This window comes from Salmo salar, unplaced genomic scaffold, assembly GCF_905237065.1.
Source record: "Salmo salar unplaced genomic scaffold, Ssal_v3.1, whole genome shotgun sequence".
In the NCBI taxonomy this organism is placed as follows: Eukaryota; Metazoa; Chordata; class Actinopteri; order Salmoniformes; family Salmonidae; genus Salmo; species Salmo salar.
Window position 1 is genome coordinate 201,303 of NW_025550947.1, and position 23,410 is coordinate 224,712.

A 23,410-nucleotide genomic window follows, 5' to 3' on the forward strand; every position below is an offset into this window, starting at 1 on the left:
CACACTACACAATACATTAAAAAAAGCCACGTTGGACAGGATTATCAACATAGACTGACCAGCTCAAATAGACAGAAGCCCTCCATATGGCAGACCAATCCAAACTTCTCTCTTGGCATGTCCAGCCCACTCATTATCTCAGCCAATCATGGCTAGTGGGAAGGTTGCTTTTTCTGTGACTTAACCAACAAGGCTCGTAATTTAACAGTTTTATTCGTATTTACAGATGACATACAAGTTTGTTATTAAGGCACATGAAAGTTCACATGTTCGAGAAAGCATTTCTGCCAAAAACGCATTTTGATCAAAATATATTTTTTTACATTCAAACAACTCTCCTGTGATGTCGTGACTTGCGACATATGCCTAATTTCCTGAATCGGGTCGCATATAGGGAATAGGGTGTGATTTAGACGTGGCCCTGGGTTCTGTTTGTCCTGTCTGCCTCTCTGTAGGGCCCTACAGCTGTGACTGCATTGGGAGGGCATCAACTGTACACACACACACACACACACACACACACACACACACACACACACACACACACACACACACACACACACACACACACACACACACACACACACACACACACACACGTTTACAGAGACACACACGTGTTCACTAACACAGTTGTCAACACAGACACACACAACACACCATCTCAGACTTCTACACTGTCTCTCCCTATGGCAGTGGGCAGTTGGAGAGCGAGAGAGACAAGAGCGAGAGAGAGAGAGAGAGAGAGAGAGAGAGAGAGAGAGAGACAAGAAAGAGAGAGACGAGAGAAAGAGAGACAGAGACAGAGATATAAATAGAGAGAGAGAGATAAATAGATAGATAGAGAGAGACAGTGATCCGTGATTATGACAATGTGATGATCATGATTTTCCGCCCCAGTTGCCGTGGGATCCCGGGAGCAGCTGCGTGCGCTCCGACGTTCCCAGCTTTCCGATGGACGTTCCGACTGGAACCGGTTGATTCCTAATGATTCGGAAAGGAAGGAATACTGGCAGGCCTGCTGACCAGCACATGCTGAGGGGCAAGAGGGACAGACAGGAAGAAAGACAGGGATAGATGAGGGAGAGAAAGAGGGATGTAGACGAGGGAGAGAGAGAGAGAGAGAGAGACAGAGAGAGAGAGAGAGAGAGAGATGTAGACGAGGGAAGGAAGGGATGGAAAGGAGGGAGGGAGTGGAGGGGAGGGAGATAGATGGTAGAGAGAGGGAGAGAAAGGGAGGGAGAGAGAGAGAGAGAGGGAGAGAGAGAGAGAGAGAGAGAGAGAGAGGGAGGGAGATGGTAGAGAGAGGGGGAGAAAGAGGGATATGGAGAGGTGGTAGAGGGAGAGAGAGAGAGGGAGAGAGAGAGAAAGGGATATGGAGAGGTGGTAGAGGGAGGGAGAGAGAGGGATGTAGACGAGGGAAGGAAGGGCTGGAAAGGAAGGATGGAGTGAGAGGGCAGGGAAGGTAGAGAGAGGGAGGTAGATGATAGAGGGAGAGCGAGAGAGAGAGGGAGAGAGAGTGAGGGGATATGGAGAGGTGGTGGAGGGAGGGAGAAGGAGGAGAGTGGGCTGTCCCCATAACACAATGAGATTTAACACAGAAACATTCTCATATTGTCAGTATCTAACATGTCTGTCAGTTTGTGGTGATTAAACAGTGTCGTTTGAAACCATACTATGTGTGTGTGATGCCATTCATGTAGTTAATGCAGCTGTCAATCCATAAGCATCATTCCATATGTGTACATCACATGTGCAGCTCATGACAATTACCGACAGACGAAAAACAGACTCTCTCATACTGTCGAGACAGTTGTCATTAGGTTTTCATGCAGTTGTTATATGGCGAAGGTTTGAATTGACAACCACACTATAGATATCAGCTTGGCTTCAAAGAATAGAGTAGATCTTTATTCTACATTTAGGCGTAAATTCTTCTACAACAGTACAATACAACAGTCTGGTTATAAAAGTACAATAGAACAGTAATACGGTGATGTTTGCTGCAAGGTGGGCACTATGTGAGGTCAGGAGTCTGTGGACGGTTTCTGCTGTTATGTAAGTTTGTCTCTTTGAGCCTTCTCTTCCCCTGTTCTTCTCTCATTGAAGCTGTCACAAAGAAACGATCTGGATTTAGACAGGGCCTGAATCACAAAGACAAGTTCCCTGCACCTCTCTCAGACACACACACACACACACACACACACACACACACACACACACACACACACACACACACACACACACACACACACACACACACACACACACACAGTACACTCCGTTTAACACACCCACACAGAGAGAGATGGATGTACACACACACACACATCTTTATTTCCAGCCAGGAAGCGGTGTGTAGGGGTTAGAGAGTGGTGGTGGTGGTGGTGTTTGAAGCAGCTCTACTATCCTCAGGGTGGTGGAGCTGTGAAGCTGTACAATACAGCTGATAGGAACACAACATTCTGTAGCCATACAAATATCACTCCTCCACACATGCTACACCGCAGGCCTGGAGCTACTACAGTAGGTGAGCAGGCTTTTGCTCCAGCCTTGCTCTAACACAGATGATTCAGCTACATGTTCTGCCATCCCTCCTTCTAGAGAGCTATTGGGTGGGTAGGATTTTGCTCAAACACACCGTATTCAACTAATCAGCAGCAGCTGAGATTGTGATGTAAGCACTGCAGCCATTTTGTGTCAAAGCATTCCTCAGTCACCTCCACTGCTTTGATTGAGTACGTTAAAGCTGTTTCATTCACAATAACACTCACGTCTACCTCTGCTCCCCTTCTCTGTCGCTCAACGTCCCCGCTCTACTGACCACCGGTCCTGGCAACCCATCACTATGCACACCTGTGCCTCATCATTAGGCACACCTGGACTTCACTTCCCTGATAACTTCCCCTTTATTTAGCCCTCTGTTGTCCTGAGGTGTTATTGTTTTTCCTGTCACGTTCAGTACGCTTCCCATGTTTGTTCCTTTGTATCTGTTCAGCATTAAAACTCACCTTCTGTACCGGCTTTCTGACTACCGGCGTATACGTTACAAACACAAACTGCCATAAGCGAGAGGAAACTGACAGTGTACAGACGGGGGGAGCAAAGCTAAACCCTGCTGCGCCAACAATGGTTACTAATTATCACCACCCACTCCTTCTCTCTCTGGCGCTCGCTCTTAATGAGGGTTCTAACGATTGTTCAAACCAGGGGAGGATTAACAGGAAAAGGGTTCCGAGAGGATCCAGGTAGTTAGTCATCATTAAACGTGTGATAGAATGAACGGGGCAGAGCTCAGATAGATGTCCACAGTGCTCTATCCTTTTGATCTATCGATGTGTCAGAACTATGGACGGCAAACTCATGTTAACCTTTTATAATGGGGAGAAAGACAGTATGATGGCTTATTTTGAGTCGTGATGTTTTGGGGGTAACTTTAATCGTCATATGTTTGAGTCGTTTCTTTTTTAATGTTATGTATCAGAGATAAGAATGTACAGTAAGCTCACTCCACAGCTAGCTTGAAACTTCGTGGATGGAGCTAAAATTTGATATTTTTCTGTAGCTCAAACAGTTGGTACTCTATGTAGTCAAGCAGGGTGAGCAGAGGATGACAGGGACAGGGACAAGGGCAGGGACAGGGACAGGGACAGGGACAGGGACAGGGACCGTGGAGGAAGCTAAACTACTAGCAGCACACTGACATCCATTTCAGTTAGATAGATCACATCTGGAGTAGTAGTTTTTAGACGGTACCCAAGAAAGCCTGTTGTTATATTTTACCAAAAGAAAAATAGCTAAATGTGTAAATGTAATGTAGCAGGTTTGACAGAATTGAGCCTTAAATAAACACTTAGTATCCCAAATAAAACAAAGATGCCAGGTCTTCTCTCTTCACAAGGTCAAAGGTTAACCTTACCATATGGAAATACTGAACATGCCATGTTTTGTCTTGCTATGACCTACTAAAGCACTATGTTGGAAGAAAAGCTGTGGAAGTTAAATAGGCCAAGTAGTGGTAGTGGTACCGTAGTCTTCACAACACCATCTATTATTGAGAGAGAGACTCCTCCTGGTTAGCAACGCTTCACTGGGCCCTAGTGATAGCAATTACATTCTCTATCACACACACACACCCCCTTAGTGTGTGTTCATAGACATACAAGTGCATTCTTAGAACCTACACCCATGTGGACCAGAGACGAAGGAACAGATGAGGTAGGTGTTGTACTGGGTGCTAAGGGGAACGCACTCTCTAACCTCACAAAATCATGGACTCTCTCTCTCTCTCTCTCTCTCTCTCTCTCTCTCTCTCTCTCTCTCTCTCTCTCTCTCTCTCTCTCTCTCAGGAAAAGTCTGGAATCCTCAGAAAGTCTTGGAGAGGGAAGGTGTTATGGGGATTTCAGATGTCACCATACAGGAAGCCTGTCTCTGATGCTTTCCTCGTGTGTGTGTGTGTGTGTGCGTGCACGTGTGTGCGCGTGTGTGTGTAGCACAGCCAGACAAGTGGACTGGGAACACAGTAAAAGATTCAGAGTGTTGAATAATGAATGGGTCCATTTGCACCGTAGCTTCACTTCTATATAGTGTTAGTAAGTCAAGGTCACCGCTGCAGTTGTGTCAAAGAAAAACTACAGGCCTGAAGTCAAACACGGCACTTTGGAAATATTAGGGGAAATTAGTTAGACGAATCCACAACAGCAATCAGAAGTCACATGGAAGTATAAAAACACACACACACACACACACACACACACACACACACACACACACACACACACACACACACACACACACACACACACACACACACACACACACACACACACACACACACACACCACCCTAGAGAAATGCTCCAACGTAGGGAAGAAGAGAGAAGAGAGTCCTGGGGAGTGAATTGACATTCCCCCGAAGAAGAGAAGGAGAGATTAGTTTGAATATTTACCTTCTTTTATCCCTCTCTCCTCTCTAATCTGTGTGAAGTGTGTTCTCTCTCCACAGGGTTCGTGTGTGTGTGTGTGTGTGTGTGTGTGTGTGTGTGTGTGTGTGTGTGTGTGTGTGTGTGTGTGTGTGTGTATGGTGTGTGTGTGTGTGTGTGTGTGTGTGTAGGAGTGCGTGTGTGTCTTGTGTTTTCCATACTACCAACAACATACTTTTCCTTCCCTTCTCAGACACTTTATTCATTGCATTCATACTCCTCCCATCTATTTACCACAAAATAAATTATTATCCCACTACATTATCTTCACTTCAGCAGCTTGCCAACAAATGTTCCACAGCAAAAATCAGTGGGGGCTCCTCAGAGGAGGAAGTGAGGGACCACCCACCTCAGTGAATTTCATAAAAATGTAAATAGTGAAACATTAAAAAAGTTATAATTTTTAGATAAAACAATAGTAAATATATTCACTTCACCAAATAATTGATTAAAACACACTATTTTGCAATGAAGGTCTATAGTAGCCTCAACAGGACTCTGTAGAGTAGCACCATGGTATAGCCAGAGGACAGCTAGCTTCCGTCCTCCTCTGTGTACATTGACTTCAATACAAAACCTAGGAGGCTCATGGTTCTGACCCCCTTCCTTAGACTTACACAGTAATTATGACAACTTCCGGAGGACATCCTCCAACTTATCAGAGTTCTTGCAGCATGAACTGATATGTTGTCCACCCAATCAAAGGATCAGAGAATGAATCTAGTACTGAAAGTATAAGCTACAGATAGATAGCACTGCAATGCATAACATGTGGTGAGTAGTTGACTCAGAGAAAGACAATAGTTGAACAGTTTTGAACAATGTATTTCCAAAATTAAGGACAAGTAGAGAGAAAGAGAGAGAGAGAGAGAGAGGAGAGAGAGAAAGAGCTATATTTTGGGGTATATCTTTTTTTCACTTTCACTTTCTTAGCAAGCTAGTTTAGTCTACTCAAACACCCGGCTAAAACAGAGAGGGATGCTATGTTAGCTAGCTGGCTATGGCTATCCAACACTGGAACTCTTCCAAGTCAAGTTAAGCTTTTGGTTTTATTAATTATATAGCCACCGGGGCCCACAAGTGCAACTGCTTGCTGACTGTACACTGTACTGCACGATTGTTGCGGGTTTACTAACATGTTAGTTCTAGTAGTTATGTTGACTATGACGTGACAACGATGTAGGCTGTGTGTAGCGGTTAGCGGTCATGATATGAAGGTTTGGCTTGAAAAGGTTTTTTCGCCTGGTCACAGACAGCTAATGTATTGTGCACGGAAGTCCACAAGAGAAGGGAAAAGGTGAAATGAGGAGAGGGCGTAGATACAGTAGATGCGAAAAGGAGTTATATATACAATGAGCTGTTTGTATGTGGCTGCTGTGAAAGAAAACTCTGTTTGTATGTGGCTGCTGTGAAAGAAAACCTGTTTGTATGTAGCTGCTGTGAAAGAAAACTCTGTTTGTATGTAGCTGCTATGAAAGAAAACTCTGTTTGTATGTAGCTGCTATGAAAGAAAACTCTGTTTGTATGTGGCTGCTATGAAAGAAAACTCTGTTTGTATGTGGCTGCTGTGAAAGAAAACTCTGTTTGTATGTAGCTGCTATGAAAGAAAACTCTGTTTGTATGTAGCTGCTATGAAAGAAAACTCTGTTTGTATGTAGCTGCTATGAAAGAAAACTGTTTGTATGTGGCTGCTATGAAAGAAAACTCTGTTTGTATGTGGCTGCTGTGAAAGAAAACTCTGTATGTGGCTGCTGTGAAAGAAAACTATGTTTGTATGTAGCTGCTATGAAAGAAAACTGTTTGTATGTGGCTGCTATGAAAGAAAACTCTGTTTGTATGTGGCTGCTATGAAAGAAAACTCTGTATGTGGCTGCTGTGAAAGAAAACTGTTTGTATGTGGCTGCTGTGAAAGAAAACTGTTTGTATGTGGCTGCTATGAAAGAAAACTCTGTTTGTATGTGGCTGCTGTGAAAGAAAACTGTTTGTATGTGGCTACTATGAAAGAAAACTCTGTTTGTATGTGATCAGGGGTGTATTCATTGAGCCGATTCTGTTGAAAAATGTTTCTTAAGAGGAAGCAAATGGAACGAAACGTGGAGAATCAAACCTGCATTTGTCTAATAGAATCTGTAGTTTGCAACTGTTGGACTAATGATTACGACAGGTAGCCTAGTGGTTAGAGTGTTAGGCCAGTAACTGAAAGGTTGCTAGATCAAATCCCCGAGCTGACAAGGTAAAAATCTGTTGTTCTGCCCCTGAACAAGGCAGTTAACCCACTGTTCCTAGGCTGTCATTGTAAATAAGAATTTGTTCTTAACTGACTTGCCAAGTTAAATAAAGGTTAAATAAAATGAATAATAAATTACACCCTAGATCAGCTGGATGCAGGTGAGAGTGTGCAAGGTGGTATTGAATGTGTCACTGTCTGTCACCTCGACTACTCAAAATTCTCTTGACCTTTGCACCTACAGTACTGTACGCTGTAAACTTTCATTCATAGGCTAGGTTGTAGCAACCTCATGATGGCTATAGGGAACATTAGAGCATCATGTAGTAGCCTGAACCTATCACTGTTACATTGAACTGGGTGAATGGAATATGAATGACAGTCATCCATTATGTTGTAATAGAAATAAGGCCATGCTCATTAATAAAAAGAATCATCCTCCCTCATCTGAAATGGCACCGACTTCTACCGCTATGACTATAAGTGGGATAATTACACAGGCTACACTGAACCCTTGTTGTTGTTGTTCAGGTTGCTTCATTCCCTGGCTTTTTATTAAGTCCTGTGCAATGTGATTATCTTGTTTTGTCACAGTCACTGCATCGTACATTTACTAGGGGTACTTATGAAAACAAAGGCACACACACATACACACGCAAAAGCACACACACACACACACACACACACACACACACACACACACACACACACACACACACACACACACACACAGTGAAAAAGAAAGAAGACAGAGTCAAAGCTGTCCTCCCCCCTAACTCTTCTTATATTGTACGCCCTTTCCTTCAATACCCTTTCTACTACCTCCTCCCTTTCCTTCTATACCCTTTCTACTACCTCCTCCCTTTCCTTCTATACCCTTTCTACTACCTCCTCCCTTTCCTTCAATACCCTTTCTACTACCTCCTCCATTTCCTTCAATACCCTTTCTACTACCTCCTCCCTTTCCTTCTATACCCTTTCTACTACCTCCTCCATTTCCTTCAATACCCTTTCTACTACCTCCTCCCTTTCCTTCTATACCCTTTCTACTACCTCCTCCATTTCCTTCTATACCCTTTCTACTACCTCCGCCCTTTCCTTCAATACCCTTTCTACTACCTCCTCCCTTTCCTTCAATACCCTTTCTACTACCTCCTCCCTTTCCTTCTATACCCTTTCTACTACCTCCTCCCTTTCCTTCAATACCCTTTCTACTACCTCCTCCATTTCCTTCAATACCCTTTCTACTACCTCCTCCCTTTCCTTCTATACCCTTTCTACTACCTCCTCCCTTTCCTTCAATACCCTTTCTACTACCTCCTCCCTTTCCTTCAATACCCTTTCTACTACCTCCTCCATTTCCTTCAATACCCTTTCTACTACCTCCTCCCTTTCCTTCTATACCCTTTCTACTACCTCCTCCCTTTCCTTCTATACCCTTTCTACTACCTCCTCCCTTTCCTTCTATACCCTTTATACTACCTCCTCCATTTCCTTCAATACCCTTTCTACTACCTCCTCCATTTCCTTCAATACCCTTTCTACTACCTCCTCCCTTTCCTTCTATACCCTTTCTACTACCTCCTCCATTTCCTTCTATACCCTTTCTACTACCTCCTCCCTTTCCTTCTATACCCTTTCTACTACCTCCGCCCTTTCCTTCAATACCCTTTCTACTACCTCCTCCCTTTCCTTCAATACCCTTTCTACTACCTCCTCCCTTTCCTTCAATACCCTTTCTACTACCTCCTCCCTTTCCTTCTATACCCTTTATACTACCTCCTCCATTTCCTTCTATACCCTTTATACTACCTCCTCCCTTTCCTTCAATACCCTTTCTACTACCTCCTCCCTTTCCTTCTATACCCTTTCTACTACCTCCTATATTTCCTTCTATACCCTTTCTACTACCTCCTCCCTTTCCTTCTATACCCTTTCTACTACCTCCTCCCTTTCCTTCAATACCCTTTCTACTACCTCCTCCATTTCCTTCTATACCCTTTCTACTACCTCCTCCCTTTCCTTCAATACCCTTTCTACTACCTCCTCCCCTTTCCTTCTATACCCTTCCTATTACCTCCTCCCCTTTCCTTCTATACCCTTTCTACTACCTCCTCCCTTTCTTTCTATACCCTTTCTACTACCTCCTCCCTTTCCTTCTATACACCTTTATACTAGCTCCTCCATTTCCTTCTATACCCTTTCTACTACCTCCTCCCTTTCCTTCTATACCCTTTCTACTACCTCCTCCCTTTCCTTCTATACCCTTTCTACTACCTCCTCCCTTTCCTTCTATACCCTTTCTACTACCTCCGCCCTTTCCTTCTATACCCTTTATACTACCTCCTCCATTTCCTTCTATACCCTTTCTACTACCTCCTCCATTTCCTTCTATACCCTTTCTACTACCTCCTCCATTTCCTTCTATACCCTTTCTACTACCTCCTCCCTTTCCTTCTATACCCTTTCTACTACCTCCTCCCCTTTCCTTCTATACCCTTCCTATTACCTCCTCCCCTTTCCTTCTATACCCTTTATACTACCTCCTCCCTTTCCTTCTATACCCTTTCTACTACCTCCTCCATTTACTTCTATACCCTTTATACTACCTTTCCCCTTTCCTTCTATACCCTTTCTATTATCTCCTCCCTTTCCTTCTATACCCTTTCTACTACCTATCCCCTTTCCTTCTATACCCTTTCTATTACCTATCCCCTTTCCTTCTATATACTTTCTACTACCTCCTCCCTTTCCTTCTATACCCTTTCTACTACCTATCCCCTTTCCTTCTATACCCTTTCTACTACCTCCTCCCTTTCCTTCAATACCCTTTCTACTACCTATCCCCTTTCCTTCTATACCCTTTCTACTACCTATCCCCTTTCCTTCTATACCCTTTCTACTACCTATCCCCTTTCCTTCTATATCCTTTCTATTACCTATCCCCTTTCCTTCTATACCCTTTCTACTACCTATCCCCTTTCCTTCTATATACTTTCTACTACCTCCTCCCTTTCCTTCTATACCCTTTCTACTACCTATCCCCTTTCCTTCTATACCCTTTCTACTACCTATCCCCTTTCCTTCTATACCCTTTCTATTACCTATCCCTTCCTTAATATTAATTTTTCCTTCTATATTTCTACTATATTTTTTTATACTTACTACCTATCCCCTTTCCTTCTATACCCTTTCTATTACGTCCTACCTTTACTTCTCTAATATAATTTCTTTTTCCTCCCTTTACTTCTCCAATTTCCTTTATGTTAAGTGATTTTTTTTTGTCACACAAAAAATGCAACAAAGCACCACTGCAAAGCCCTTACTCTTTCACTCAGATTCTAGTGTGCAGCTGAAAATATTTGCCAGTGTGTGTGTGAGTGTGTTGGCTACATGCCCCTCCTTCTCTGAAGCATAGTTTACTGTAGCCCCTCCCCCTCCAAAGCATAGTCTACTGTAGCCCCTCCTACCTCCAAAGCATAGTCTACTGTAGCCCCTCCTACCTCCAAAGCATAGTCTACTGTAGCCCCTCCCCCCTCCAAAGCATAGTCTACTGTAGCCCCTCCTCTTCCGAAGCATAGTCTACCGTAGCCCCTCCTACCTCCGAAGCATAGTCTACTGTAGCCCCTCCCCTATCCGAAGCATAGTCTATTGTAGCCCCTCCCCTTTCCAACACATAGTCTACTGTAGCCCCTCTCCGAAGCATAGTCTACTGTAGCCCCTCCCCTCTCCGAAGCATAGTCTACTGTAGCCCCTCCCCCCTCTGAAGCATAGTCTACTGTAGCCCCTCCCCCCTCTGAAGCATAGTCTACTGTAGCCCCTCCCCTATCCGAAGCATAGTCTACTGTAGCCCCTCCCCTCTCCGAAGCATAGTCTACTGTAGCCCCTCCCCCCTCTGAAGCATAGTCTACTGTAGTCCCTCCCCACTCTGAAGCATAGTCTACTGTAGCCCCTCCCCTCTCCGAAGCATATTCTACTGTAGCCCCTCCCCCCGATGCATAGTCTACTGTAGCCCCTCCCCCGAAGCATATTCACTGTAGCCCCTCCCGCCGAAACATAGTCTACTGTAGCCCCTCCCCCTCCGAAACATAGTCTACTGTAGCCCCTCCCCCTCCGAAACATAGTCTACTGTAGCCCCTCCCCCTCCGAAACATAGTCTACTGTAGCCCCTCCCCCTCTGAAACAGTCTACTGTAGCTCCTCCCCCTCCAAAGCATAGTCTACTGTAGCCCCTCCTCCCTCCGAAGCATAGTCTACTGTAGCCCCTCCCCCTCTGAAACATAGTCTACTGTAGCCCCTCCCCCTCCGAAACATAGTCTACTGTAGCCCCTCCCCCTCCGAAACATAGTCTACTGTAGCCCCTCCCCCTCCGAAACATAGTCTACTGTAGCCCCTCCCCCTCCGAAACATAGTCTACTGTAGCCCCTCCCCCTCCGAAACATAGTCTACTGTAGCCCCTCCCCCTCCGAAACATAGTCTACTGTAGCCCCTCCCCCCTCCGAAACATAGTCTACTGTAGCCCCTCCCCTCTCCGAAGCATATTCTACTGTAGCCCCTCCCCCCTGAAACATAGTCTACTGTAGCCCCTCCCCTCTCCGAAGCATAATCTCCTGTATTACAAGGTTTACAAGGTTCATGTTTCACATTGCATTCATTAACTACAAAAAGGTAAGACGGGTTTTAATTGTAATTCTGGTGCCTCTCTGCACACACAAACTTGTTAGCTAGCTGGCTCTTGTCCAACGTTAAGCCAACTCTCTGAAGTTCAAAGACATTCACAGTTCCTTCATAGAAGCCGCTCCTCCGAAGGTATACTTCTGTGAGCCTAACTCAGATTATTCATGTCTTAACAACAAGATGGCCAAGCCTCTTCCTCCACCCTCTCTCACTCTCCCCACCTGCTGTATAGCATACCCACTTGGGCCACATATATACTGCACTACCTAACCTCTCTCTCTCTCTCTCTCTTCATCACTTCCTCTCTTCACCCCTCCATTCCTCCCTCTATCCATAGCAGAAATAACTCCAGTGATACTTCAGAAACCCTTAAACCAAAGACTACTTCCATAACAGCTCTATGTGTGTGTGTGTGTGTGTGTGTGTGTGTGTCCGCTCAGCCGACCGTGACCATAACAGTTCTGTTCACCCAGTCAGGCCATGCGTCTCCACTTGCCTTTTATTAGGCCCTTATTAACTGTGTCCATGTAGCACTAGGCCACACACACACACGCACGCACACACACACACACACACACACACACACACACACACACACACACACACACACACACACACACACACACACACACTTCCCTGTCCTCCCCAGTGTCTCTGTCCTCTGGGCTAAAACCTTCATGGCACAATGACCTGGCCTAGAAGATTACATTACCAAGTGAGTCAAACTGACTGTGATCTTCTGGGTCTCACGGTGTGTGTGTTTGTGTGTACTTCCGTGTCCCCAACAGGCCTTCACCATACAGGGACATGGGGAAGACGGAGTGATGAGCTCTGACAGCTCCAACGGAGGGAAGGAAGGAAAGGTGGAGAGGAAGAAAAGGGATGAAATAGAGGACTAGTCCACATAGTTTCTCAGCAGCCGTCCCCACGAGGCACGGATCTCAAATCAACCGTGTCCCTTTGACCCCCTGACGTGTGCATGGTGGATGCATAGAGCTTGATCTGAAAGACATGAGTGTAAGCAATACGTTAGTAGCCTGGTCCAACATCTTTTGGCCAACACAAACAGATATGGAACCAGGCTATGAATGAATGTGAGGACCTCTGCCAAAGACGCCCTATTGGCTTAATCAATACAGATCAACAGTGAGAGGCTATCAGAGAGAGTGTAGGGGTCAGGGGTCAGGGTAGGGGTTGATTCAGAGATTGACCATCCGTCTTCAAGAAAATCAATCAGAAGAAGATGATTCATTTATTATTTGTGTGTGTAGGAGTGCGTTGGTGACAACTACCCCTTAAGGTTCTGGTGTAGTACATGGTTGGCCAACGCTTTAACTTGATACGCTTTGTTTACTCCTACAGGCTGTTTTCAAAGGTGGATGTTTAAAGCAGAGTTAGGGGATCACTGGTGTGGGTTCTGATTCCGTTATGTGGCCTGGGATCACTGGTGTGGGTTCTGTTTCCGTTATGTGGCCTGGGATCACTGGTGTGGGTTCTGATTCCGTTATGTGGCCTGGGATCACTGGTGTGGGTTCTGTTTCCATTATGTGGCCTGGGATCACTGGTGTGGGTTCTGTTTCCGTTATGTGGCCTGGGATCACTGGTGTGGGTTCTGATTCCGTTATGTGGCCTGGGATCACTGGTGTGGGTTCTGTTTCCGTTATGTGGCCTGGGATCACTGGTGTGAGTTCTGATTCCGTTATGTGGCCTGGGATCACTGGTGTGGGTTCTGTTTCCGTTATGTGGCCTGGGATCACTGGTGTGGGTTTTGTTTCCGTTATGTGGCCTGGGATCACTGGTGTGGGTTCTGTTTCCGTTATGTGGCCTGGGATCACTGGTGTGGGTTCTGTTTCCGTTATGTGGCCTGGGATCACTGGTGTGGGTTCTGTTTCCGTTATGTGGCCTGGGATCACTGGTGTGGGTTTTGTTTCCGTTATGTGGCCTGGGATCACTGGTGTGGGTTCTGATTCCGTTATGTGGCCTGGGATCACTGGTGTGGGTTCTGTTTCCGTTATGTGGCCTGGGATCACTGGTGTGGGTTCTGTTTCCATTATGTGGCCTGGGATCACTGGTGTGGGTTCTGTTTCCATTATGTGGCCTGGGATCACTGGTGTGGGTTCTGATTCCATTATGTGGCCTGGGATCACTGGTGTGGGTTCTGTTTCCATTATGTGGCCTTGGTAACCATGACAACAATCAAACACTGCAGATCCTGTCTTATTTGGGGAGAAATAGTGCATTGATTCAAAATACTGCTAACTATTGTTTAATTGAATTTACAATGACTACTCTTTATTTGTATATTCATATTTCAAAGGGGGGACAGCCATGTAGGTAGTTTTACCTCACCTGAACATGGAGATTTATTTGGTCTTTTCATTCTCATCATCGTATTGTTTTTGCCTTTTTCTTATGTGCAAAATTTAAAATATATGTGTAAGAGACATCTCAGAACCTCTACCTACCCAGTAACACCCTACTGCTACAGTCTATAAACAGACACCCTACTGCTACAGTCTATAAACAGACACCATACTGCTACAGTCTATAAACAGACACCATACTGCTACAGTCTATAAACAGACACCCTACTGCTACATTCTAGCTACAGTCTATAAACAGACACCCTACTGCTACAGTCTATAAACAGACACCATACTGCTACAGTCTAGCTACAGTCTATAAACAGACACCCTACTGCTACATTCTAGCTACAGTCTATAAACAGACACCATACTGCTACAGTCTATAAACAGACACCATACTGCTACAGTCTATAAACAGACACCATACTGCTACAGTCTAGCTACAGTCTATAAACAGACACCCTACTGCTACATTCTAGCTACAGTCTATAAACAGACACCCTACTGCTACAGTCTATAAACAGACACCCTACTGCTACATTCTAGCTACAGTCTATAACAGACACCCTACTGCTACAGTCTATAAACAGACACCATACTTCTACAGTCTATAAACAGACACCATACTGCTACAGTCTATAAACAGACACCCTACTGCTACAGTCTATAAACAGACACCATACTGCTACAGTCTATAAACAGACACCATACTGCTACAGTCTAGTTACAGTCTATAAACAGACACCATACTGCTACAGTCTAGCTACAGTCTATAAACAGACACCATACTGCTACAGTCTAGCTACAGTCTATAAACAGACACCATACTGCTACAGTCTAGCTACAGTCTATAAACAGACACCATGCTGCTACAGTCTAGCTACAGTCTATAAACAGACACCATACTGCTACAGTCTAGCTACAGTCTATAAACAGACACCATAGTGCTACAGTCTAGCTACAGTCTATAAACAGACACCATACTGCTACAGTCTAGCTACAGTCTATAAACAGACACCATACTGCTACATTCTAGCTACAGTCTATAAACAGACACCATACTGCTACAGTCTAGCTACAGTCTATAAACAGACACCATAGTGCTACAGTCTAGCTACAGTCTATAAACAGACACCATACTGCTACAGTCTAGCTACAGTCTATAAACAGACACCATAGTGCTACAGTCTAGCTACAGTCTATAAACAGACACCATAGTGCTACAGTCTAGCTACAGTCTATAAACAGACACCATACTGCTACATTCTAGCTACAGTCTATAAACAGACACCATACTGCTACAGTCTAGCTACAGTCTATAAACAGACACCATAGTGCTACAGTCTAGCTACAGTCTATAAACAGACACCATACTGCTACAGTCTAGCTACAGTCTATAAACAGACACCATAGTGCTACAGTCTAGCTACAGTCTATAAACAGACACCATACTGCTACAGTCTAGCTACAGTCTATAAACAGACACCATAGTGCTACAGTCTAGCTACAGTCTATAAACAGACACCATACTACTACAGTCTGACTACAGTCTGTAAACAGACACCATAGTGCTACAGTCTAGCTACAGTCTATAAACAGACACCATACTGCTACAGTCTAGCTACAGTCTATAAACAGACACCATGCTGCTACAGTCTAGCTACAGTCTATAAACAGTACAGATCAGTGAGATGCTTTTCATATTTTTGGAGAAATATTGCATTTATTCCAAATCCATAAAGTAGTGCATCCATACTATACAGAAAGCAGGAAACATCGGTACAAAAGTGACAGTCACTTGAGTGCGAGGTGTGCATTGCTAATTAAACAAACAACGAAAAGCCTTTGGATTAATGACAATAACCATACAAAAAAAAAAACTGTTATCCTAAAATCTGACAGTACTGTATAGTAATACAATTATAATGATTATAGAATTGTCTTTTAGTAATTATATATAGATGCAGAGGCCCTGGTCAACCATTGACTGCATGCCAAATGGCACCCTATTCCCTATGTAGTGCACTATTTGTGACCAGGGCGCATAGTGCTGCCCACAGGGCTCTGTCAAAAGCAATGCACTATGTGAGGTATAGATGGCCAATTGGGAAGAAGCCATTCTAAATCCATCATGCATGATCTACGTATTGTATTTCAGAAGATCGTTGAATCGAGAAACTTAATTAAAAAGGATGAATAAAAAACACAAATGAATAACCATGGAATCGGATGATAGAAATCCTTTAGATTAATTAATATCTGTATAGAAGAGGAAGCTGCTATTTCTGGATGGAAACCGTTCAGGATAATTTAATCCAGCATGTATTTACAGAGGCCTTGCCAATTATACCTTCTAGAACATTGATAAGAACAACGTTGTCATGTTCTAAATCACATGGATGGATTCTAATCGCCTGACCAGGCAAGAACGGGATCTCTGATTGGTTGGTTGTAGTTTTTTTCCAAGAATGCGCTGTGTCATGTCAATCTGATGGGTTGAGACACAATAGCACAATAACCGGGATTGGTTCACGACAGAAACCTGATTTATGTGATTGGTAATTGGTTATGACTCACATCCAGTGACTCTGATTGGTTCTTGGTTCTGACTCATACCAGGCGACTCCGATTGGTGACTGTTGATTGGTTCTTGGTGTCTACAATATATACAGTATGATTGTGTCATTTATTTATTTAGAATTTTCAACACAAAGCCAACAAGTCCATTTGGTGGCGTTGGACTGACAACACTGATTGGTGACTGGTCGAGACGTCGAGGCGGCCGGCGGTGTCAGTGAGCCCTTATTGGTTCTGGGTTATGACAGGAAGCCAATGACAGGCTGCAGGAAGAGGCCAAGGGTTCCGAGGATGCACACTGTCACAAACACCCACAGGAAGATTCTGTCTATCACCATGGCAACGTACTTCCAATCATCCTCCACCTGAGAGGGATGGATGGATGGATGGAGGGAGGGAGGGAGGGGGAACGATACAGCGATGAAAAGGAGAAAAGGACATGATTTTGGACCATGAAGGAAGGAGGAGGGTTGGGTAAAAAGTGAGGATGAGAAGAAAGAAAGAAAGTTAAAACAGAGTTAACTACTTGTGGAAGCATCCCCCTACTATAACTGACAGATATAACATTACTATGTTAATGGTATTCATCAGTGTCAGAATCAAACACACACACACACACACACACACACACACACACACACACACACACACACCAAAGTGTCTGAAGCAGACAGGCAGCCTGACAAAGCTGATTGAGAAGAGAAGTACTTTACATATCAAAGACAGCTTTCCCCCCAAAGGGAGAGTTCAACCTCAGAAGACAACACAAAGAACAAGGGACTTATTTTTCACTAAAGTCTTGTAACTATTATCACTTGTATTGTACAGAGAGATAACTTTTTAAACTCATTAGGGATATGAAACAGTGTTCCATCCAACAATGCTCCACTTGGTTGATATTATAAACAAGGGAATATCAACAAACAATGGGTGAGTTTCCAGAAAAGCAGAGTAGCGAATATGGTCTTTGTTATGAAGACCCAGTGCGAGAGAAAACTATTCCTTCAATGTACACTAACAGAGCTTTGTATGGGCTAACTGTACACACCTTCTTGGCCTTGGTTAAAAGTTAAAGCTATTTATTGTTAGCCGAAGCTGAAGCTATTTGTTGTTTGCCTAAGTTAAATCTATTTCTATATTGTGCGCTAATGAAGCTAACATATATTGTACACTAATGCTTGCCCACCCAGTCACATTGTTGACCTTGTCGTTAGTGGAAGATATTTGTTGTTAGCCGAAGTTAAACCTATTTCTCCATTATACGCTAATAAAGCTAATGGTAGCAGCTAATGCTAGCCCACACACTCACCTCTTTGGCATTTTTTAAGCTAAGGCGATTTGTGTTTTGTCAAAGCTGTACCTATTTCCCCATTGTGCGCTAACAAAGCTAAGATATACACCAATTCTAGCCCACCCTATAACCTATTTGGCCTTGGTCTTTAGCTGTATTGTAAGTCACTCTGAATAAACGCATCTGCTAAATGACAGACAAAATGCCGCTCACCTCTTTGGCCTGATAAAGCTAAAGTTAGTTGGTGTTTACCCAAAGTTAAACCTACTGTATTTCTCCATTGAACTCCAACAAAGCTAACTTGCAGGCCCACCCACTCGTTAAAACTACTGTATTTCTCCATTGAACTCCAACAAAGCTAACTTGCAGGCCCACCCACTCGTTAAACCTACTGTATTTCTCCATTGAACTCAAACAAAGCTAACTTGCAGGCCAACCCACTCACCTCTTTGGCCTTGTTGAAGGTAAAGCTAGTTGGTGTTAATTAAGCTAAACCTAATGTATTTCTCCATTGCATGCTAACACTAGCTTGCCAATCACCTCTTTGGCCTTGTTGCGGCTCCTCATGTTCTCGGCGATGTACTTGACGCTCTCGATGGCCTGTTTAATCTCCGGGGACAGGACGGAGAAGGCCACCACCGTGTTGATGCTCTGAGGACTCAGCTGGCGGCTCAGTTTCCCCGGATCTGTTGTCTCTGGGGTCTCCTTCCCATGTTGGCAGGGGCAAGGGCACTTCTTTCCCCCTCTTTCTCCACATCCTCCCTCAGTCAGTTTGTTGTCTCCGAACTCCAGGCAGTTCCCTCCCTGCTGGGAATTGAAGAGAATGGAATGGAATGGAATAGAATAGAATGCAATGGAGTAGAGTAGAGTAGAGTAGAGTAGAGTAGAGTAGAGTAGAGTATAATAGAATAGAATAGAATGGAATAGAATGGAATAGAGTAGAATATAATATAATCGAATGGAATAGAGTAGAATGTAATGGAATGAATAGAGTAGAATGGAATGGAAGAAGAATAGAATAGAATACAATGGAATAGAGTAGAGTAAAATAGAATCGCATGAGGATGATAAACATTCAGCTCCAAACAGTCTTATCCAGAATAGGGTTGCAGAATTCTGGTAACTTTCCTAAAATTCATAAGGTTTCTAGAAATCCCAGTTGAAGGATTCCTGGATGTTCTGCTTATTTGATCCTGACTCCAGGAAAGTCACCAGATTTTTGCAACCCTAATCCAGAGTCCAAAGATTTACTCAGTGTATTAATCTACCCCACATGTTAACCTCTACCATTATGGGAATGCATCTTATCTGCTAGCATTATGGGAATACATCAGGGACTAGGTGGAGCAACAGAAAGGAACATTGATACTTGAAGGAATTAACCCATTCAGTCATCTATTGATCAGTTCGTCAATCCCTCCCTCCCTCCCAACACCCAACCAACCCACCCACCCACCCACCCGCCAGCCAACCAACCAGCCACCCACCAATCACCCAATATGCCAACCAGCCAGGTAACCAACCAACCAAACAACCAGCCAACCAACCAACCAACTAACCAACCAACTAACCCACCAGCCAACCAGTCAGCCAACCAGCCAACCCACCCAAAAACCAACCAACCACCCACCCACCAACCAACCAACCAACCAACCAACTAACCCACCAGCCAACCAGTCAGCCAACCAGCCAACCCACCCAAAAACCAACCAACCACCCACCCACCCACCAACCAACCCACCAACCAACCAACCAACTAACCCACCAGCCAACCAGTCAGCCAACCAGCCAACCCACCCAAAAACCAACCAACCACCCACCCACCAACCAACCCACCAACCAACCAACCAACTAACCCACCAGCCAACCAGTCAGCCAACCAGCCAACCCACCCAAAAACCAACCAACCACCCACCCACCAACCAACCCACCAACCAACCAACCAACTAACCCACCAGCCAACAAGTCAGCCAACCAGCCAACCCACCCAAAAACCAACCAACCACCAACCAACCAACCCACCAACCACCCACCCACCAACCCACCGTCAGACTATTCTTCCTCTTCTTTCCTCCTTTCCCTCCTCTACCTCCTCCTCCTCCTCCTGCTCCTCTCTCCTCCCCGCTGTCTGAACAGAGGGCCTTGCCGTCCTGGTCTATTGGCCGTCTCATCAGCATGACTCTGGGTAGCACCCTGATGGACACAGAACAATTAACAATATGTCATCAGCATGACTCTGGGTAGCACCCTGATGGACACAGAACAATTAACAATATGTCATCAGCATGACTCTGGGTAGCACCCTGATGGACACAGAACAATTAACAATACTTCAGTGTATTGTAAATATAATAAAGTAGTATAGGTATTGTATAGTATTGTATTGGTATTGTATTGTATAGTATTGCATTGCATTGTATTGCATTGCATAGTAGTGTATTGTATTGTATTATATTGGTATTGGTGTTGGTATTGTATTCTACAGTATTGTATAGGTATTGTATTCTACAGTAATGCATTGTATAGTATTGGTATTGTATTCTATTGTATTGTATAGTATTGTATTGTGTAGGTATTGTATTGTATAGTATTATATTGTATAGGTAGTACACTGAAGAACAACAAACACAGAAAACAAAATAAATAAGATCTTAAGTATATTGTAATAGAATCTACACTGATACAAAACACTAAGAACACCTTCCTAATATAGAGTTGGTCTAAGAGTTGGCCTAAGAGTTGGTCTAAGAGTTGGGAGTTGAGCTAACAGTTAGTCTAAGAGTTGGGCTAAGAGTTGGGCTGAGAGTTGAGCTAAGAGTTGAACTAAGAGTTGAGCTAAGAATTGGGCAAAGAGTTGGGCTAAGAGATGGGCTAAGAGTTGGGCTAAGAGTTGGGCTAAGAGTTGTGCTAAGAGTTCAGCTAAGAGTTGGCTAAGAGTTGGGCTAAGAGATGAGCTAAGAGTTGAGCTAAGAGTTGAGCTAAGAGTTGGTCTAAGAGTTGGGCTGATAGTTGGGCTGAGATTTGGCCAATTCTCTCTCTTTACCTGAGGAAGACGGACCTGACCCAGCCCGGCATGGTGTGGGTCATTGGTGTACGGTAGTGGACGTTCAAGACGAACACGGTGATGACGATGGAGAGAGTGACGAAGATCATAGTGAAGAGGAGGTACTCCCCGATGAGGGGGATGACCAGGGAAGTGGACGGGATGGTCTCAGTAATCACCAGGAGGAACACAGTGAGGGAGAGGAGGACAGAGATACAGAGGGTCACCTGTTGGGTGAGGGAGGGAGAGAGAGAGAGAGAGAGAGAGAGAGAGAGAGAAAAAGAGAGAGAGAGAGAAAAAGAGAGAGAGAGATAGAGAGATGAATGCTGTAAGAGGCCCAGCATGGGTTGTTTATTGACCTAGGAGGAAGCAATTATTATTTCCTTCCATTGCATGTACACTACACACACAATTCCAACAACACCATCATCACCCAGAACGAACGTTGGTTGATTTAGTCCGAGCATTCACACCAATCACACTGTAGCTGACATTGTCCAACATTTCACGTGGTGGCTCATTCTGAGCACACAACAAATTGACTGCAGTGCCCGATTACAGAACACATCCCTTATTTACTGGGTGCTAGGCAGATTTAAAAATATATAATGTAATTATAATAACAATTATAAACTGGGTGGTTCGAGCCCTGAATTCTGATTGGCTGACAGCCGTGGTATATCACACCGTATACCACCTTGGGGGTTTGTGGTATATGGACAATATACCACGGCCCTTAGCCGTGGTATATTGGCCGTATACCACACCCCCTCGTGCCTTATTGATTAAATATAATGTAATAAAATGAGTAGTTTTATATAATAATGTAATATATAACATATCTCATGTAGCAGACACTTTTATGGATAGCAACTTACAGTAGTTCACATGAAGTAGGGTCTGCACACTCAGTTTCTCCGACACATGACCGTGTGTTGGTGGATTTGAGTGGGTGGACCCTACTTCATTACTATAGCAACATGCTATAACATTATTACAGTGCCTATAGGAAGTATTCACCCCCCTTGGACTTTTTCCACATTTTGTTGTGTTTCAACCTGGAACTCAAATGCTTTTCATTGGCATTTCCTTGTCACTGACTTTGACAGGAAGTGATTTTTTATTGTCAAAGTCAAAAGAGAATTCGACATATTTTAATGATTAATGAAAAATTTAAAACTGCTAAGTATTCAAATAAGTACAACGTGTAATTTTGGAAAATTACATAATTTTTTAAGGACAATTTCTAGAACATCTTAATGTTAGAATTTGTAGCAATTCATAATTTGTTTCATTTCTTTGACTGCAGAATGTATAAAATATAAAATGGCAGTTTTCACATACTACTGTATATATTGTAGTTGCTGGAGATAATGGATAATAGATTGTAACACAACAACATGACAACATACATGACCACAAAGATGTTCAACACAGTCAACACAACAAGATGTGGTAAAGTCCAAGGGGTGTGGACACTTCCTGCAGGCACCGTACCTTCTCTCCGCAGTCGGAGGGCAGGTAGAAGACCAGGACTGTTAAAAAAGAGATGAGGAGACAGGGGATGATGAGGTTGATGGTGTAAAAGAGAGGCAGGCGTCTGATGTAGAAGGAGTAGGTGATGTCTGGGTAGATCTCCTCGCAACAGTTGTACTTGATGTCGTGCTTGTAGCCCGGAGCATCGATGATCTCCCACTCGCCGCTCTCCCAGAAGTCTTTGAGGTTGACCTGAGGTAGGTGACATCAGGTTTATTGAGGGCTTGATTCTGAGTAGTTATTTCATAAACATGCATTAATCTTGGTTGGATTACACAATTATGGACTACCGATTCAGTATCTGAGACTTAGATTAAAAAATGTACAATAGTCAAGAATTGAACACTGGACAAGTCTGTAACTATCAATTGGATACCACGAAATTGGGGAGAAAAAGGGGTGAAAAAAAAGATTGAGATTTGAACACTACCCATAATTCCTTAATAGCTCTATACCACAAAATGGTGTATCAGAAAATGGATGTGCAAATATTGTTCTAACCTTTGACCCAATGAGCACCAGGTCGATCTTGGCCTTGTCGTAGGTCCAGGAGCCAAACTTCATGGAGCAGTTCTGGTAGTCAAAGGGGAAATAGGTGATGTCCATGGGGCAGGAGGACTTAAAGATGGCGGGGGGAACCCAGGTGACTGTACCGTCAAACTTCAACAGAGCTTTGGTCTTATCTTCAACCAGGAAGTCTCCCACCGCACTGA

The 23,410-nt window shown here is 44.0% G+C and overlaps 1 protein-coding gene across 3 annotated transcripts in view; it reads right to left on the minus strand.

Moving 5' to 3' along the window:
• Window positions 1–1,931: 1,931 nt before the first annotated feature.
• The window catches only part of chrna6 (cholinergic receptor, nicotinic, alpha 6), a 47,867-nt gene continuing 26,388 nt past the window's right edge, over window positions 1,932–23,410 (minus strand). The window contains exons 5-10 of one of the 3 annotated variants that reach the window (XM_045714183.1): window positions 23,199–23,406; window positions 22,659–22,889; window positions 21,162–21,388; window positions 20,164–20,311; window positions 18,659–18,925; window positions 1,932–2,109 (exon numbers count right to left, since the gene is read on the minus strand). In XM_045714183.1, the coding sequence (XP_045570139.1) occupies window positions 2,101–2,109; window positions 18,659–18,925; window positions 20,164–20,311; window positions 21,162–21,388; window positions 22,659–22,889; window positions 23,199–23,406 (1,090 nt within the window). In that variant the 3' untranslated portion in view covers window positions 1,932–2,100. Of the gene's footprint in view, window positions 2,110–15,942; window positions 17,193–18,658; window positions 18,926–20,163; window positions 20,312–21,161; window positions 21,389–22,658; window positions 22,890–23,198; window positions 23,407–23,410 lie in introns of those variants that run through there. The other 2 variants (XM_045714181.1, XM_045714182.1) reach the window with 2 other exon arrangements.